Consider the following 20906-nt stretch of genomic DNA (forward strand, 5'->3'; position numbering starts at 1 on the left):
GCCCGTTTCTTGGTTCTTGAAGTATACAAGTCCTGGATAGAGGGCAGAGGAGCACCAATGATTTTTTCAGCTGACTTCACCTGTCACTGCAGTCTGTTCCTTTGTTGTGTTGTGGCTGCACCAAACCAGACTGTGATGGAAGTGCACAGAACTGATTCGATGGCCGTAGTGTAGAATTGTCTTAGCAGCTCCTGTGGCAGTCCCAGCTTTCGCATTTTCCGCAGAAAGAACATTCTCTGTTGGGTTTTCTTGATGGTGGAGTTGATGTTATACTCCCACTTCAGGTCCTGGGAAATAATAGTGCCCAAAAACTTGAAGGACTCCACAGTTGAAACAGGACTGCCTAAAATTGTGAGTGGGAGCAGTGCTGGTGAGTGTTTTCTGAAGTCCACTGTCATCTCTACAGTCTTGAGCGTGTTAAGCTCCAGGTTGTTCTGACTGCACCAGTGCACCAGCTGGTCGACCTCTCGCCGGTAAGCAGATTAATCTCCATCGCAAATCAGACCAATGATTGTAGTATCATCTGCAAACTTCAAGAATTTCACAGATGGGTCACTGGAGATGCAGTCATTGGTGTAGAGTGAAAAGAGCAGTGGTGAGATAACACATGTGAAGCATGGGGGTGGATCAGTAATGGTTTGGGCTGCCATTTCATGGCATTCCCTTGGCCCAATACTTGTGCTAGATGGGCGCGTCACTGCCAAGGACTACCGAACCATTCTGGAGGACCATGTGCATCCAATGGTTCAAACATTGTATCCTGAAGGCGGTGCCGTGTATCAGGATGACAATGCACCAATACACACAGCAAGACTGGTGAAAGATTGGTTTGATGAACATGAAAGTGAAGTTGAACATCTCCCATGGCCTGCACAGTCACCAGATCTAAATATTATTGAGCCACTTTGGGGTGTTTTGGAGAAGCGAGTCAGGAAACGTTTTCCTCCACCAGCATCACGTAGTGACCTGGCCACTATCCTGCAAGAAGAATGGCTTAAAATCCCTCTGACCACTGTGCAGGACTTGTATATGTCATTTCCAAGACGAATTGACGCTGTATTGGCCGCAAAAGGAGGCCCTACACCATACTAATAAATTATTGTGGTCTAAAACCAGGTGTTTCAGTTTCATTTTCCAACCCCTGTATATATATATATATATAAATAACCATAACAATGTTTGATCTCTTTCTACTTTATTCAAAGGGGAAAAAAAGAAAATATAAATTAAAACAATAAAAAGTAATAAAATGAAACATGTATATATGGAACACTTTCTCTTTGTGGGTTAATTCAGACTGTTCCTCTGTTCGGGTGTATCAGTCCGTGTCTCTCAGACTGTTGCAGGTAGATACATACTGTGCTGCTACAGTGCTTCTCTCCTTCTCCTCTCCTAACATGATGCTCAGTTTCTGACTGCTGTTATTTATGTAGTATGTAGATTCAGATTTGAGTAGCTCTATAAGCATGACAGTAGGAAACAATATTGCCAAATGGTCGGTGTTTTCCTTAGGACTTATAAAATCATTCTACAGAAATCAGCATGCAGGGTTTCTGTTGGATGTTTGTCCCATTTAACAGAACTGTGAAATTTCAGTGGACCCCATACACATTCACTGCCATGCTGAAACTCCCTGATGCAGTAATGAGTACAGTACTGGACTAGTAATCAGAAGGTTGCTGGTTCAAGCCCCACCACTGCCAGGTTGCTGCTGTTGGGCCCTTGAGCAAGGCTGTTCAATTGCTCAGCTTTGGATAAACGCATCTGCTAAATGCTGAAAATGTAAATGTAATGATGAGACCAAGGTAAGTGTACTGCATTGTGTGCTCCAGGGCAGTGCTGACCATGGTAAACTGGTGCCATGTGTTCCTGACATCTAGGTTTGTTTTTGGAAGACAATCATTTTTGTTTTCTTCAGATTTACTGCTAGGGCCCAGTTCTGGCAGTACTGCTCCAACAGGTCTAGGTGCAGCTGCATAGAGTAGAAATTTTACTTCCCCGTCCTGCAGAGTGAGTCCGGGAGCTGCACACTAATTCATTTATGTAGATATTAAACAGTGTTGGACTCAGACTGCAGTCCTGCAATTCTGTGTTGTGTATTGTGTATGTTTGTCACCGGTTCTTACAGCACTTTTGTTTCTTAGTAGTATCTGTGTGTGTTTGAGTAAAATGTGTGTATACACACACATACATAAAAAAATACATACATAAAAGAAAACACATATACAGTTGTATGGCAGTTGTATGGCATGTGTAGGGCAGTTGTAGCCTAGCGGTTAAGGTACTGGACCAGTAATCAGAAGGTTGCCGGTTCAAGCCCCACCACTGCCAGGTTGCCACTGTTGGGCCCTTGAGCAAGGCCCTTAACCCTCGATTGCTTAGATTGTATACTGTCACAGTACTGTAAGTCGCTTTGGATAAAAGCGTCTGCTAAATGCTGAAAATTTAAATGTATGAACGTAACAGCTACAGCCACGCTCCACTAATTGTCTATTGGTTTTCCAAATTTACAAATGGTCGATCTGAAGGAAAGGCTAGGTATATATAAATCCATATATATATATATATATATATATATATATATATATATATATATATATGTCAGAATGCATATAAATGGAGCCACTTAATGCTGTTTAATGATAATAGTTGACCATTACACTCTCAGCTTAAACAAAACTTCAATCCTAACAATAATAACAGGACGATATTTTAAGTGTATCCAGAGCGGTAGAGAGAACAGAGTGGTGACGCTCCCGTAGAGAACAGTTGTAATGTTTTTTGTTTTTTTACTACTTTTACTGGAGTAATATTTTACTTTGGATATCTCTACTTTAACTCGACTACATTCTGTACCTTCTCCAGCACTTACATTAGACAAAATGAACTTGTGCATATTCACAATGAATTCATTAATGTATTACATGTAGGAATCAAGATTATAACAGTTTTGGATTTTTCATAATAGTTTAGTTTTATTTCATTGTGACTTTTTTCTCTCTAATTTAGTTAGTTTTAATACGTTTTTATAGTGGGTTTGCTAGTTCTTTTTAATTTTTATTATTTTTTTAATGCTTAGTTTTAGTTTAGTTTTTATTAGTTCTAGTATTTGTTTTAGTTTTTTTATACTTTGGGTCATTCTTCAGGTGCAGGATTCAAAAAGGTCAGAGTAAGTATTGTGTAATAAAAACTCAACAAAAGATACCATTTAAAAATGTTTTTCAAATACTGTTGAACAACCAACTGTCCACAAAAACGGTAACAGTCCACAAGATATCAGCCGTAAGTGCAAAATGTGTATAATACTGCTGCTGAAATGTAGTTGTTGACAGTTACCATCTTTCAGCCAGTTTTTTAAAATGAGCTAGTAAAACATGAACTGGTAAAAGTGAGGATCTTTACCTGTCCATAACCCTGCCACTGAAAACAGGCGCTCATAATATGAACCATTTCTAGATGCAACACCAGTGGTGTAACTAGGAGCTCATGGGCTTCAGTGCAAAAAAGAAATGTTGGGCCCCCTCAACAAATTGCATCTGCTGATAGCTGGTCAGAATAAATTAAAAGTCACTCAGAAGTTACACTTCAAGTCCAAATTTCTGCCTCTGGTATTTTTAATGCACAGTTTTAGTTATTTTAATTTTACTTAACAAAAATATTGTAATATAATAATAAGGACCATGGCGAGTGCAGCCAGTGGTAGTGAGGTGAGAGGTTAATGTCGTGGAGGCCCCCCTGCCATGGGCCCCGGTGCACCTTCTGTATCTGCCGTAGTTTTTCCTGCCCTTGTAATTCACACAAGAACTATTTTTCCTTAAAAATGTTTCCTCTCACCTGTCATGTAATGTGAATTATACATCTAGTGTCTGGCCCTTTAAGAATGTTAAGTGTACTATAGTGCGCAGGGAGCGAGTGTGTAGGGAAGCTATCAGAAGTTCTGTTCATCAGAGTTCTGCTTCATGCACTTTTAAGAAACGCAAATTACCACAGAGACGCAAATTTACGTGACACAAACAGCTCAGTAAAAATAGTTTGATTAAAAAAAATCTCCTCGATTAACGACAGCCCTAATAATAATATAAACTAATTCATGACACATATCAGAAAAACAGCAACTTAACTTTTGCTGTGGTCATTTTGCAGGCTAGCGTGGTGAGCAGAAACGGAATGTAAACATGAAGTGCCGTCAGGGAGCCCAATCCCCCCCAATCTCAATCCGCTCCCTACTCACTCCCCCTCTCCACTCCGCCTCCGTTTGCGCGTTCACGTGGAGGGTCCCTCTGTAGTGGAGTGTTAGTGAGGAGGGAGCGGATTGGGAAAGACCGCATGAGGTACCGTACGGTGCTCGAGTGGAAAACATCGATTTCATATCCGTTCACAATGCTCATAAATAAAATGATAAACACGAAAACGAAGGCTATTCTATCTATAATATTAGTACGCTCTCGTTAGTTTTGTAAACGCCTAATACAGTTACAGTTAGTTATCGTTTTATTTTTTTATTTTAACAGCACCGGGTTTGTTTGGCGAGATCAAGGAGTGTAGCATCTCTCTCTCTACGGCTCTGAGTGTATTATATTAACTTTAAGAGTACAGTGACATTTTATTGTGTGTAATCTCCTAAACTCACCACATAGTGACAGTCGTGGACAACTCGTGAAAGACAGCAGTGCCCAAGAATAGTAATATATTAATAAATAAATAAACATGAAAAGCTACCTAGATAAAGTGTGTATGGCATATTCAGATATAATATTTAAAAAGAGGAAAATTCTCTTCACTTGATAAGATGGGTGGCTCTTAAAAGAACCGTTGGTTTGCCAGAGCGACTAAGGCGCTTTACTTGGAGCTGGTGTACTTGGTGACGGCCTTGGTACCCTCGGACACGGCGTGCTTGGCCAGCTCACCGGGAAGCAGCAGGCGCACGGCGGTCTGGATCTCCCTGGAGGTAATGGTGGAGCGCTTGTTGTAGTGAGCCAGACGAGAGGACTCACCAGCGATACGCTCGAAAATGTCGTTGACGAAGGAGTTCATGATGCCCATAGCCTTGGAGGAGATCCCGGTATCAGGGTGGACCTGTTTCATGACCTTGTACACGTAGATAGCGTAGCTCTCCTTCCTGGCCTTTCTGCGCTTCTTGCCTCCTTTGGCGGCGGTCTTGGTGACGGTTTTCTTGGAGCCCTTCTTGGGCGCGGCCTTAGGGTTTTTAAATAAACTTTATTGTACAAATTTATATCACATTACAAATATCATTTACATCATACACGTACAGTAATATTACATTAATTGATACATTTCATGTAATAATACAAATATTTACATTTTCTTTTAGAATTAATTAAACTCGAACACTATTTGTCTAAAGTCCATTAAAAAGGTCCCATGGAATTGTCATGCGTTTAGATTTCATTTTACATTTTTTCATGCATTTTAATTTGGCCATACATTGTTTAACTACATCTTCACAATCAATATACACATTTTCAGTTGTCATTTTACATCGAGTTTTCCATATTTGATTCACCACTACAGCAATCACAATCCAATACAATAGTCTTTTTCCACATAGTTTATCAAGGTTAAAGCCACCATAAATGACGTTTTTCCTAGACAGTTCTATATCTAATCCCAAGTCCTTAATACAATTCCAAATTTCTCTGGAGCGTTGACAGTCTACTAGTAAATGCCCAACTGTTTCGTTTTCGTTGCAATTTGGCATTGGACATAAGTTAGTTTTAACAAAGCAACTCCACTTTACTACTGCTCTCACCGGTAATCTACCTAAGGCTGACAACCACATTGTATCTTTCATTTTTCTAGATATTATTTTATTTTGTAATAAATCTATAAGATTTTCATTTTCCTCTTTTGTGCAGTCTTTAAACTGTATCATACCATTATAAATGTAATTCGCAATTTCTTTATGAATTATTTTATTGGACTGCGTGACCCAATTTATTTCCAAAAGTCTATATTTTTCGACAAAGTCGCCATATAAGAGTTTATAGTAGGGAACATCTTTCCTTTTCTTCCCTCTTAGTTTGGCCCATTCATCAGTATTCCCTAACCAAGCTGCTTTTCGAGCTAAGCTTAAACTAATATGTTTGCAATAATTAATTTTAAGCTTTATTCCAAAATTAATTGCTTCTAGTTCTCCATTCTTTTTAGCTTTATATAGGAATTCTCTTTTAACTATTTCGAAGTTTCTACCCCATATTGTTCTGATACAAGTTTTGTTCAATTTTGTTATTATATTTTGCGTTGGTGTGAATACAATGGATAGAAACAATAATTTTGCTAATATAAAGACATTAATTAAATTTATTTTTGCTTCATAACTTGTTTTCCAATTCATTAATTTGTTGGACTCTTCAGTAATTTCTAATATTTTCTTATTCCAATTTTTATCTAATGCATTCTCATTGCTTATTTGTATACCAAGTACTGTGATTTCATCTTTTACTTGTATACTAAGACTTGGTTTATTCTTTGGGTCACCAATCCATACTGCTTCTGTTTTATTTTGATTCAAAACTGCTCCAGATACTTTCTCATAATTTAAAAAGTGATCATTGATTCTATCTAATTCTCTTTGGTTTTTTATGAACAAAGTTATGTCATCTGCGTAAGCTGATATTATACATCTGTTCATTTGATTGTTAACCTGAACCCCTGATAACATTTGATCTTTTTTAATTTTGAACAACAGAGGGCTAATCGCTATCACATATAAAGCTGCACTTAGTGGACATCCTTGCTTAACTCCCGTGTATATATCAAAACTTTCAGTCAGGTTCCCATTCACATTTACTCTTACTTTTGATTCTTTATATAACAGTTTAACCATATTTATAAATTCATCAGGAAACCCATACCATTGCAATACTCTCCACAGATAGTCTCTTGATAGAAAGTCGAATGCTCTTTTTTGGTCCAATGCAATCATAAAAAACCCAGGTACATTAAGGCCTTTGCATGTAATAATTTCTCTAATAATACATAAGTTATCCCACATGTTTCTCCCTTTAATTGCACATGTTTGCTCTTGTTCGATAATAGAATTTAAAATTACCTGCAACCTGTTCATTAAAATTTTTGCAAAGATTTTATATTCCACATTCATTAGAGTTATTTGTCTCCAATTACTTAAATCATATTCATCACCTTTTTTAAAGATTAATGTTACTATACCTTCATAAAAACTATCGTACATGTCCATTGTTTCTATTCCATGGTTAAAAACTGATGTAAGTAAATCAGACAAATCATCAGACAATAACAAATAAAATTCAGCAGGAAAACCGTCGGAACCTGGAGATTTTCCTTTGTTTAACGAAGCGATAGCTTTACTAACTTCTTCTTTGGTGATTTTCCCAACAATTTCCTTAAAACTTTATTATTACATTTATACCTTGGATCGTTTCTCCTAAGAAATTATTTACATCACTCTCATTAGTGCTTGTTTTTTTATACATTTCTTTAAATGATTTAACAATTTCATCAGCTATTTCTTTTCCATTGGTTACTATTGAGTTATTTCCTGTCCGTATTCCTTTAACATTTTTTGTTTCTTTACGTTCTTTATATTTCTTAATAAGATTATGTATATTACAATCAGTATTCTCAGGCCCTTCATAGCCACACATTACTTTTAAGCTGTTGCGGTAATCGCAGTTCAGTTTATCCATTTTTTCTTTAAGTTCATCTATTTCTGTTAAATCTTGTGGCGTTTTATTCATTTTTGTTTTGTTCTTTATATAATTTGTAAGTAATTCATCATATGTCTGGTTTCTTTTTTGATTTAGTTCTTTACATTTCCTAATCAGCATATTTTTAAGCCTATTTTTTAAGATTTGCCACAATTCAAAATACGATTTAGAGATAACATCTAGATCTTTACATATATTTACCTCCTTTTTTAATTCATCTACGAGTGGTTCATTTTTCAGGCATTTCAAATTTAATTTCCAATAGTTTTTTCTAATTTTTGCATTTAAAAGAATTTTACAATTTACAGCTAAATGATCTGAATTTATTATCAATTCTGTTTTATATTGTTCAACTTTTATTTGGTTTGATACATATACTCTGTCTATTCTCGTTTTTGCCTTGTTATCAAATCTTGTGAAACCCGATTTATGAGGGTGTAAAGCCCTAAAAACATCTTTCATTCCACATTCATCACATATTTCTTTTAATACTTTTGCTGCTCTGGTTAGCTTAAAAGGTAATCCATCAACTGTCTTCTTTATCTGTTATGACATTGAAGTCTCCCGCTAAGATAATGTTATGACTGCAAAGCAACAATTCTCTCATTTTTTGAAATAGCTGTATTTTTTTAAAACTGTCTTGTGCTGTGTATATATTTATTAACCTAATTTTTTGATTTTCTAAAATGCAATCTATCACTAAAAGTCGACCTGGTATTAAATCTCTTCTCTTAATAATATTTATCTGTTTTGTTTTAAAAAATATTCCAATACCATCCGCTAAATCATCGCCTATAGAGATTACAGATTCACCTATGTTCCATGTTTGCTGTACGTTTTTTATGTCATCATGAGTTTTTAATCTTAATTCCTGGAGAAATAAAATATCTGCCTTTAACCGTTTTAGCTTATCTAATTTTTCCGTTCTATTTTTTTCCGTTTGTATTCCTCTTACATTATAAGTTATAACATTAATCCCCCCAAACATTAAATAAGTGGGTGAACATCTCACTTATCTTTTGGTCTCTTGGTTGTTGTCTCTGTTGGGGATCTTATACGTTTTCCAGTTTTGATCTCAGGTTGTTGAGTGTTCGATCTTCTCTCCAAGTTCGGTGATTTGTCCGTGTTGGTTTCAGTATTTGTTTCCATATCCTCCGTTTTTTCATTAGTTCTCTTTAATTGTTCTGTTGTAGTTGTTTGTTCGATGTTATCCGCTTGTCTTTGTGCCGGTGTACTGTCGATATCCGTCGCCTCACTGCTTTCGCTGTCGCTGTCGTCTTCCTCATCACTGCTATCCGCTTCATCGCTGCTTGTTGAACCGGATGACTCTTCCTCACTGCTGTTGGATTCTTTATTCGCTTGTTCTTGTTGTGGCTGGTCGTTGTTGTCAGGTTTATCACAGGCTGGATCTTTTGTTTCAGGTGTAGTTTGTTCTGGATCTTGTAGATTTGGTTGTGCTTGTCTTCTTTCCTTCTTTAAAAGGTTACTGAAAGATTTAGGACACGTGAAATACGAGTGACCGCTTTGTCCACACAGTCCACACTGTTCCACATCTACACAATCTTTAGCTTTGTGTCCAAACTGTCCACATTTCCAACATTTGGTCTTATCACAGTTCTTTACTTGATGTTGAGCGGAGTTACATATGTAGCATCGTTGAATTTGTCCAGGGTATGAAATCTTTCCTACATAAGGACCCATAGCTATAGTGTTGGGCAATAAAGCGGCCTTAGCTGGTTCGGGCATGATGCTGCTGTTTCCTCTAGAACAAACTGCTAGTGAATGTAGACGCTCTACACGCCCGCTTTATTAACCCTGCATGCTGAGTAAGTCAAGATGAAACACGTAACTCTGATTGGTCCAAGGTCCTGGGTTTCTATTGGACAGAACACATACAGTTCCACGCCCCCTTCTGCCCCATTCACTAGAATCTGTTCTTTGTTGTCTGTTCCCGCTTAATCTGAGGTCGATACATGTTTTAAAACCGAATATAAAATAATCCATAGCAATATTTTTGTTACATTTGATTAAATTTTATATAATATATATATACTGTATATATATATATATATATATATATATATATATTATAGATACATAGATCGATCAATTTAATTTTTTTGGTTGTTTAGTTTTTTAAGCGAAGCATTCGGGCACAATGTTTTACTGTATCTTACACAAAGATCGTGTTAATGATTGTAGTGTAATCTACAGTATGGCTGTACATTGGTAGTATGCAAACACGCCGTATGAAGGCTAAACGAGAGATCTGATAGTAAACGTAATACTTAAACTACTAATGATAACGCCAAGCTTTTAGGGCTACATAAGTGAATTTATTAAAAAAAATGCATCAGTGAATGTGTTATTTTTACTTATGATGCTTTCAAGCTTTTGGGGCTAAACAAGTGATTTGCAAATCTACGCATCAGTGAACGTACTACTACTATTAATAACAATATTAATAATAAAGCAGGAGGAATTTCTCTTTTATAGAAAATATGGGTGGCTCTTAAAAGAGCCGTTGTGTTAGCGTGGAGGTCTGAACGTTTAACCCCCGAATCCGTACAGGGTGCGTCCCTGGCGTTTCAGAGCGTACACCACGTCCATTGCGGTGACGGTCTTTCTCTTGGCGTGCTCGGTGTAGGTGACGGCATCACGGATGACGTTCTCAAGGAAAACCTTGAGCACACCGCGGGTCTCCTCGTAGATCAAGCCGGAAATACGCTTCACACCGCCACGGCGAGCCAAACGGCGGATGGCGGGTTTAGTAATACCCTGGATGTTATCACGGAGAACTTTGCGGTGACGCTTAGCGCCTCCTTTTCCAAGACCTTTGCCGCCTTTTCTTTTTAATATTTTATTTAAACTTCATCAGAGTACATGGAAATTACATTACATTATCAAGACAATCATTTACAATTTTAAAATCTTCCACAATTCAGAGTCCTTAAATAAAATATTCATTGTTCGTATTCTTTTCAGTTCAGTTCTCTTCCGGACATGGTTACTGCTCTCGTCGAGATAAAGCGAGTCAATGCAGGACGAGCGTTCACAGAGCTTGTTATTTCCCTCTACCGGACCTAGTTGAAGACAACAGGGCGGAGTTAAGCAGCGACCGCCCACTGTGACCGCAGCTGCTCAGAGTAGGCCTTGTGGAACGCGCTTTTAATATTGTACAATTAGGTGGGACAAATAGCCATTAGAGACATGACAATGTAGCCAATAAAATCTATACCAGGGGATGAGGCAGCGTGGGAGAATATTTCAGTTTATGATCAAAATGGTAGTTCAAATAAGAAAATTTAGAGTAAAATTGGAGTAAATTAAACAAAATGTTTTAAAACCTTTCAGGGTTTGTGGAAGTAGCATTAGAAACATGTTAGGGTAAATAAATGTACATGTAAAGCACCTGCATCGGTGTAAGAGTCTTTATGAAAGTAAATAAAATGTCAGGGTAAATACATAATACGTAAATGGACAATGCTTGTGCTTGTTGATTCGTGTGTGTGTGAGCACTCAGCCACGCCCGGTCTCACTCTACACGATTAAACTCCTGCTGTATGCAGATGATCTGGTCCTTCTGTCCCCCAGCACTCAGAATCTCCAGCACAAACTGGACCTGCTGCAGCAGTACTGTCAGACCTGGGCCCTGACAGTCAACCTCAAAAAGACCAAAATTATGACCTTCCAGAAAAGAGCCAGATCTCAGGGAACCAAACACACATATAAAATAGGACACCATGAAATTGAGCACACTAAAGATTATACTTACCTCGGACTAAACATCAGTTCAACAGGAAACTTTAACCCGGCAGTAAATGAACTGAGAGAAAAAGCTCGCAGGGCGTCTACGCCATAAAACGTCAAACATTTGTGGAAATTCCGATTCGAATCTGGCTTAAAATTTTTGAATCAATAATTGAACCGATTGCTCTATATGGCAGTGAAGTTCGGGGTTCAATAACACACCATCAATTCCATAATTGGGACAAACATCCATTAGAGACCCTGAACACAGAGTTCTGTAAAAGCATCCTAAAGGTGCACAGACACACCACGAACAATGCGTGCAGGGCAGAATTAGGCCGATTTCCACTAATTATAAACATACAGAGAAGAGCAATTAACTTCTGGAACCATCTAAACGAGAGCGACCCCCAAACTTATCATTATAAAGCCCTGAAACACCAAGAGCTGAGCAAACATACCAGTCCCCTCATCCAACTGGTCCTGAGTCACTGCACCCATACACCACTAACACACACAGATACACCACTAACACACACAGATACACCAGTAACACACACTGATACACCACTAACACACACAGATACACCACTAACACACACAGATACACCACTAACACACACAGATACACCAGTAACATACACCGATACACCACTAACACACACAGATACACCACTAACACACACAGATACACCAGTAACACACACCGATACACCACTAACACACACCGACACACTAATAACACACACTGATACACCACTAACACACACCGACACACTAATAACACACACTGATACACCACTAACACACACTGATACACCACTAACACACACCGACACTCTAATAACACACACAGATACACCACTAACACACACAGACACACTACTAACACACACAGATACACCACTAACACACACAGACAAACTACTAACACACACAGACACTCTAATAACACACACAGATACACCACTAACACACACAGACACATAACTAACACACACTGATACACCACTAACACACACAGATACACTACTAACACACACTGATACACCACTAACACACACAGAAACTGTAATAACACACACAGATACACCACTAACACACAGAGACACTCTAATAACACACACAGATACACCACTAACACACACAGACACACCACTAACACACAGATACACCACTAACACACACAGACACACTACTAACACACACTGATACACCACTAACACACACAGACACTGTAATAACACACACAGACACTCTAATAACACACACAGATACACCACTAAGACACACAGACACACTACTAACACACACTGATACACCACTAACACACACAGACACACTACTAACACACACAGATACACCACTAACACACACAGATACACTACTAACACACACAGATACACCACTAACACACACAGATACACCACTAACACACACAGACACTCTAATAACACACACACAGATACACCACTAACACACACAGACACACCACTTACACACACAGATAAACCACTAACACACACAGACACTCTAATAACACACACTGATACACCACTAACACACACTGATACACCACTAACACACACAGACACACTACTAACACACACAGACACTCTAATAACACACACAGACACTCTAATAACACACACAGATACACCACTAACACACACAGACACACCACTAACACACACAGATACACCACTAACACACACAGACACTCTAATAACACACACTGTTACACCACTAACACACAGATACACCACTAACACACACTGATACACCACTAACACACACAGACACTCTAATAACATACACAGATACACCACTAACACACACAGACACACCACTAACACACACTGATACACCACTAACACACACAGACACACTAATTACACACACTGATACACCACTAACACACACAGACACTCTGATAACACACACTGATACACCACTAACACACACAGACACACTACTAACACACACAGATACACCACTAACACACACAGACACTCTAATAACACACACAGACACACCACTAACACACACAGACACACCACTAACACACACTGATACACCACTAACACACACAGACACTCTAATAACACACACAGATACACCACTAACACACACAGACACACTACTAACACACACAGATACACCACTAACACACACAGATACACCACTAACACACACAGACACTCTAATAACACACACACAGATACACCATTAACACACACAGACACACCACTTACACACACAGATAAACCACTAACACACACAGACACTCTAATAACACACACCGATACACTACTAACACACACAGACACTCTAATAACACACACTGATACACCACTAACACACACAGACACACCACTAACACACACAGATACACCACTAACACACACAGACACTCTAATAACACACACTGATACACCACTAACACACACAGATACACCACTAACACACACAGATACACCACTAACACACACAGATACACCACTAACACACACAGATACACCACTAACACACAAAGACACTCTAATAACACACACAGATACACCACTAACACACACTGATACACCACTAACACACACAGACACTCTAATAACACACACTGATACACCACTTACACACACAGACACTCTAATAACACACACTGATACACCACTAACACACACAGACACACTAATTACACACACTGATACACCACTAACACACACAGACACTGATAACACACACTGATACACCACTAACACACACAGACACTCTAATAACACACACTGATACACCACTAACACACACAGACACCCTAATAACACACACAGATACACCACTAACACACACAGACACACTACTAACACACACAGACACTCTAATAACACACACAGACACTCTAATAACACACAAAGACACTCTAATAACACACACAGATACACCACTAACACACACAGATACACCACTAACACACATAGATACACCACTAACACACACATACACACTAATAACACACACAGACACACTAATAACACACACAAACACGTTACTAACACACACCAACACACCACTAACACAATAAAGACTCAGGAGCAGGAGAAATCTGCTTACAAAATTAGAATAAACCAAATTACACAAACACCCAACAAAAATATCTGAATTATTGGGAAACTAAACTCAAAGTAAAATGCAGTGTTATTTGGCCCTAAACAGACACTACAGTGCAGCAGATTATCTGAGCACAGTATCCGACCCTAAATTAAGAAACACCCTGACGAGGTACAGACTGAGCGCACACGACCTGGCTTTAGAGACGGGGCGACACACCCGGTCCTGGCTGCCCCGGGAGGAGAGGTTGTGCCAGCACTGCACTCTCAGTACAGTAGAGACGGAGCTGCACTTCCTCACCCAGTGTACCAAGTACCACCACATCCACGCCCAATCTTCCCTAAATTTAATACCGTCATCCTAAACTTTACCTCCCTCCCAGATCCCGACAAACTGCCCCACCTACTGGGGGAGCACAGAGAGAGCTGCACACTAGCAGCACTCTATACACACACCTGCCACCAGGTGAGGGACAGTGGGTGACCATGTCCCATACACACACACACAAACTGATTGTTATTACTACCTCTTTACTGTAAATATTATAATTTTTATTGTTATTATTTTGCACTGTTTTTATTAATATTGTATTCTATTTAAAATAATATTTTATTCTATTTTGCACATGTAACTGTTTTGTATATATTTGTTCTTATAGGGCAGTTGTAGCCTAGGGGTTAAGGTACTGGACCAGTAATCAGAAGGTTGCTGGTTCAAACTCCACCACTGCCAGGTTGCCACTGTTGGGCCCTTGAGCAAGGCCCTTAACCCTCAATTGCTTAGATTGTATACTGTCACAACTGTAAGTCGCTTTGGATAAAAGCCTCTGCTAAATGCCATAAATGTAAATGTTTTTATTATTTCTCTGTAACTTGCTTTGGCAATACGAATGTCCTTATTTGTCATGCCAATAAAGCTTCTTTTGAGTTTGAGTGTGTGTGTGTGTGTGTGTGTGTGTGTGTGTGTGTGTGTGTGTGTGTGTGTGAGTGAGTGACTGAGTGACTGAGGGAGAGAGCAAGAGAGAGAGAGAGAGAGAGACAGAGTGAGAGAGCGAGAGAGAGTAAAATAGTAAGTGTAAAATAATAGTAATAATAATAATAATAATAATAATAATAATAATATGACTAATGGATATTGCCTAACCTATAGGCAATCACACTAATAAGTAAAATATGAGTAAAATACTGTGCCACCTGTACTGCTAGAGTCATCTATGTTTTGTTAAATTGAGTGTAAGGGCCATGAATGAGTAAATAACTAAATAAATACATTAAAAAATTAATACCCTAAACAAAAAAAAAAAATGTGTAAAACAGTGTTTAGATTATTCTGGAATAAATAATAGTGATGCAAGTCTGTATAAGTTACATCTGTGTTAAAAATGTGTCTGTATATTTCACTTAAAATAGAGGGGGGAACAGTGTCTGTCAGAATTTGGACCCATTCTGTCAAAAGAGCATTTGTATGGCTTCAAATTGATGTTGGTCAGGAGAGCCTCAATCCATATTACCAAAAACTTTAATTCCTCAGCTGTGCAGTGCGATTTCGGTCAGGTCTCTGTGCAGGACACTGGAGTTTTTTGAAGCCGAGCTTCTCTTTATGTGTTTGTGGACTTTGTGCACAGAGGCATAGTCCTGCTGGAACAGGACAGGGTCTTCCCCTTTAATCTAATTCAGTCATGGTTTTAATCTAACTCGCTTATGACACTTGTTAACACTTATTAGCTATGGTGGCGGCTGAAACACATGAATTTCCAAATTACAACAGGCATCATTGTGAATATGGTTGTTTTATCACCATTATTACTATTACCGCTATTATGGTTAACATTAAATATTCTGCTTATTCCTTATGCCTTCATACAACGTGTTTGCATACTACCAATGTACAGCCATACTGTAGATTACACTACAATCAGTTAATACGATATCTGTGTAAAATACATTAAAACATTGTCCCTGAAGGCTTCAGTGTCTATCTAACTATCCATCAACCAATCAATCAAAGAGTTATGAGGATTTTATCAAGTAAATCTTACTAGTTTGTTTTTTCAGTGTCACATGATGAACAGTTTCTGGGTGTTGGTAAGAGAGAAGAATTCAGGGTGAAGTTTTTGAAATTGGTTTGTAGTAGACCTTTTGTATGTTGAGTGTATTTTGGACAATATGTTAAGAAGTGCAGCTCAGTCTCTGTGGTGTTGGTGTTGCACTGTGTACACACTCCTGGTTCTGTGGGGTCCAGAATTTCTTGTAGTGTCCGGTCTCGATGGCCAGCTTGTGTGCGCTGAGTCTGTATTTTGTCAGTGTGGTTCTGTGTTTGATGTCAGTCACTGTACTCAGGTAATCTGCTACAGTGTGCTGTCAATTTAGGGCCGAATAACACCGCATTTTACTCTGTGCTTGTATTTGGCTTCTCCAATAGCTGATGCAGTGTGGTTTTGTGTTTGTGCAGTGGCTGTTGTTGTTTAAATACACATACATACACATACACACAAACACACAAACACACAAATAGATTTAGTTTGTGTGTTGTCACAGTGTAACCACGAGATGGAAGCCACGCTTCACTAATTGTGTATTGGTTCTCCAAAACATTATAATTAGTTACTAGTACTACTACTACTATCACCAATAATACTATTATTACAACAACTATAATAGAAAAAAAAAATCATAATGAGTAATTATGATTATTTACAGTTAATATTTTACAGTATGTCTTCTAAAATGCCTGTAATTACCCAGTGTTAATTATCTATAATATTTTTTTCATTATTGATAATGATACATTATTCTGAATAATTATTATTGATTATTAATCGTTTATTCTTTCATTTTTTTGGCATTAGTAGCCTACTCATAACGACTATATTACTCTTACTAACTTAATGCTTTATAGAACCCCATAAACATACACCACTATAAACATTATTAATCATGTGTTATAAGACACCACCTGCCAATCTTTAATCAGCTGTACTTATGTAACCTTGTTTATAATTGTTGTAAGAACATGTCGTAAGGTACATCTCTACACACACACACACAACTGTTTTTTCTAATATTCATAACTCTGATAAATTTAACTTTGGAACCGACACACATAAATAAATGAAAAAGTTATGAAAAGTGCCCATTTCAGTGGAAGCATGTAAGTGGCTCTTAAAAGAGCCTTTGGGGATAACTGGATGGAGTGGGTTCGTTTAAGCACGCTCTCCGCGAATACGGCGGGCCAGCTGGATGTCCTTAGGCATGATGGTCACCCTCTTGGCATGGATGGCGCACAGGTTGGTGTCCTCGAACAGACCGACCAGGTAAGCCTCACTGGCCTCCTGCAGAGCCATGACGGCAGAACTCTGGAAGCGCAGGTCGGTCTTAAAGTCCTGAGCGATCTCTCTAACCAGGCGCTGGAAGGGCAGCTTGCGGATGAGCAGCTCAGTGGACTTCTGATAACGGCGGATTTCACGCAGAGCCACGGTACCTGGCCTGTAACGGTGAGGTTTCTTCACACCGCCAGTAGCCGGGGCGCTCTTGCGGGCAGCCTTAGTGGCGAGCTGCTTCCTCGGCGCCTTACCACCGGTGGATTTACGAGCGGTCTGCTTGGTTCTTGCCATCGCGTCTGGAACTCCGTACTTCACGAACTGTAGAACAGAATATGTTAGCCCGCCCAACACGCTCTATTTATGTACCAGAGCCGCTCCGCGCTCATTGGGCGTCTTGATGACGCACTTTTCTCATTGGACGATCATGCTTACGTCAAATGTCGCTTACTGGTCGGCGTTCTGCCGCTGCCTCGTTTCAGAAAACATAATATTTCCTCTATGCTGTTGGCGGGATTTATAATACTTTCCTTTGTTTCTTTGTGCTTTTAAAACACAGCCTACAATCGCACTTAAAGTATATACCTTTTGCAAAATATATATTATTGATTATTTCGTTCATTTTGCTTATTATTATTGTTAACATTATTATTTTTGTTCCATGTGTATTACACAAACACGTTTGTTGCACCACTTTTAATCGTCTATACTGTTGGTTTTGCTACTGCAAGAGATCTGTAACTTCACTTGTGTATACATGCAGTACATAGTGATATATGTAAAGATAGCTAGAGAAAAAAATTTATTGTAAATATTGATTTGTTAATTTTAACGTGATAAATCATGTGTTTTACACCGTGTGAATCTATGAAACGATATTACATTTATTTACACATTATCTGGGGAAATTGCACTTTTTCTGTGGAAATGGGTGGCTTTTAAAAGAGCCTTTTGGTTAGAACACGAGAGCGACTTTACTTGGCCTTGGCTGCTTTCTCGGTCTTCTTGGGTAACAGAACAGCCTGGATGTTAGGCAGCACACCGCCCTGAGCGATGGTTACACCTCCAAGCAGTCTGTTCAACTCCTCGTCGTTACGCACGGCCAACTGCAGATGACGAGGGATGATACGAGACTTCTTGTCATCTCTGGCGGCGTTACCAGCCAACTCGAGGATCTCAGCGGTCAGATACTCCAGCACGGCAGCCAAGTAGACAGGAGCACCAGCTCCCACACGCTCGGCGTAATTACCCTTACGTAGCAGTCTGTGAACACGGCCCACAGGGAACTGAAGGCCGGCACGGGATGAACGAGTCTTGGCCTTAGCTCTAGTCTTACCACCGGTCTTCCCGCGTCCACTCATTTTGATGATCAGATGCGTTCGTGGAACAAAACTGAAGTAAACTAGAAGAGAGCTCGAAGCGGTAAGATATAGGCAAACTGGCCTCTCTCCTATTGGCTTAGAGCGACGGCACAGCTGAGCCAATCCTAAACGCGCCGTCATGTCTCAGAGAAACACATACACGCCCCCTCACATATTGCCCCGCCCCTCCTCCCCTCTTTTCTCCTCCGTTCTCCCGCCCGTGTAATGTATGATACAGAAAAGCTTCTCTTAAGAAACAATTACATTATATTATGTCACAATAACATTTACACTAACAATTACATTATGTAAGGAGCTCATATACGTGAGTGCACATACATATACACATTTATACGGACAGTTTTAAGGGGATGTGTGACAAAATCATTACACATAAAACAGGACCAGACATACTTAGTGTTTTTAACTCCTTGCTTATTACTCTCTCCACAAAATATGTATGTATGGATGGTTGCATGTATGAACAGTTGTATGTTCGCATGCATGCTTATATGTATGTATGTGTTTAGGAAACGCGACTCTTTATGGGAAGATATAGGTGGCTCTTAAAAGAGCCGTTTTAAGAAAACAAATATAATAAAACAGGAACATGTTTACTTCTTCTTGGGTGCAGCTTTTTTGGCCTTGGCCACTTTGGGCTTAGCGGTCTTGGGTTTGGCTGCCTTGGCTTTTTTAGGACTCTTGGCTGCCTTCTTGGGGGTCGCCGGCTTCTTAGCTTTCTTGGGGCTCTTGGTGGCTTTCTTAGCGGCAGCAGCGGGTTTCTTGACCTTCTTGGGGGACTTCTTAGCTGCGGGCTTCTTGGCTGTTACCTTCTTGGGCTTCTTTGCAGCGGCGGGTTTCTTTGCGGCCTTTTTCACTTTAGGAGCGGCGGCTTTTTTGGCCGCGGGCTTCTTCGCCTCGGTCTGCTTCTTGTTGAGCTTGAAAGATCCTGAGGCGCCGGTGCCCTTGGTCTGCACCAGGGTTCCCTTGGTCACCAGGCTTTTGACGGTGAGTTTGACGCGGGAGTTGTTCTTCTCCACGTCGTATCCACCTGCAGACAGAGCTTTCTTCAGGGCGGCCAGGGACACGCCGCTCCTCTCCTTGGAAGCGGAAACAGCTTTGACGATCAGCTCGCCGACGCTGGGACCCGCTTTCTTGGGTTTGGTCGCGGTCTTCTTTTTAGGAGCCTTGGCGGGGGCCGAGCTGGCCGGTGCTGGAGCTTCTTCTACCATCGTTGTTGGAGCTAAAACGGCGCTAAGAAAGAGCGAGTGAAGCGCTGTGCTCTGTTGTACAGAGACTCCTCCCTCTTACGAGAGGGGGCGGGGCTTTATAGCACACATGAGAACTGTGTAGACTCAACTCGCCCAGCGCACCGTCTGTGTGCTTCCGTGACACATGCGCACTTGTGTTTTCTCATGGCAAATAGTGATTAAAATACAAGTCCTGATATAAAATGCGAGGTAATAAAGTGCACGTCGGCCGAACATAAGTTCTCTCGTTCATGTAAAAGCCCGCAAAGGGAACCTAACGATGCTCTGTTTCCTTGTGTTCTGCTAAAACAGCACACCGCTCCTGATGCGTAAAGCGACGCAGCGCACATTTCACATCTTATTACACGTAAAAATATGCTGAGGAAACCCGATCTTCTTGTAGACACAGACT

General features: G+C 39.7%; 4 protein-coding genes across 4 annotated transcripts; all 4 read right to left on the reverse strand.

The window, feature by feature from the left end:
• Positions 1-4793: 4793 nt before the first annotated feature.
• On the reverse strand, positions 4794-5512 carry LOC134307579 (histone H2B-like). Its single transcript, XM_062990537.1, has one exon. It carries the CDS (start codon positions 5083-5085, stop codon positions 4840-4842), a length of 246 nt encoding a protein of 81 aa, XP_062846607.1. The 5' UTR covers positions 5086-5512; the 3' UTR covers positions 4794-4839.
• Positions 5513-17751: 12239 nt separating this feature from the next.
• LOC134307576 (histone H3) lies at positions 17752-18195 on the reverse strand. The gene has a single exon (XM_062990535.1). The coding sequence runs from the start codon at positions 18175-18177 to the stop codon at positions 17767-17769; it is 411 nt and encodes a 136-aa protein (XP_062846605.1). The 5' UTR covers positions 18178-18195; the 3' UTR covers positions 17752-17766.
• Positions 18196-18835: 640 nt separating this feature from the next.
• LOC134307577 (histone H2A-like) lies at positions 18836-19244 on the reverse strand. The gene has a single exon (XM_062990536.1). The coding sequence runs from the start codon at positions 19242-19244 to the stop codon at positions 18858-18860; it is 387 nt and encodes a 128-aa protein (XP_062846606.1). The 3' UTR covers positions 18836-18857.
• Positions 19245-19858: 614 nt separating this feature from the next.
• LOC134307575 (histone H1-like) lies at positions 19859-20492 on the reverse strand. The gene has a single exon (XM_062990534.1). It carries the CDS (start codon positions 20474-20476, stop codon positions 19859-19861), a length of 618 nt encoding a protein of 205 aa, XP_062846604.1. The 5' UTR covers positions 20477-20492.
• Positions 20493-20906: the final 414 nt, after the last annotated feature.

Source organism: Trichomycterus rosablanca, unplaced genomic scaffold (genome assembly GCF_030014385.1).
Source record: "Trichomycterus rosablanca isolate fTriRos1 unplaced genomic scaffold, fTriRos1.hap1 scaffold_311, whole genome shotgun sequence".
Classification (NCBI taxonomy): domain Eukaryota; kingdom Metazoa; phylum Chordata; class Actinopteri; order Siluriformes; family Trichomycteridae; genus Trichomycterus; species Trichomycterus rosablanca.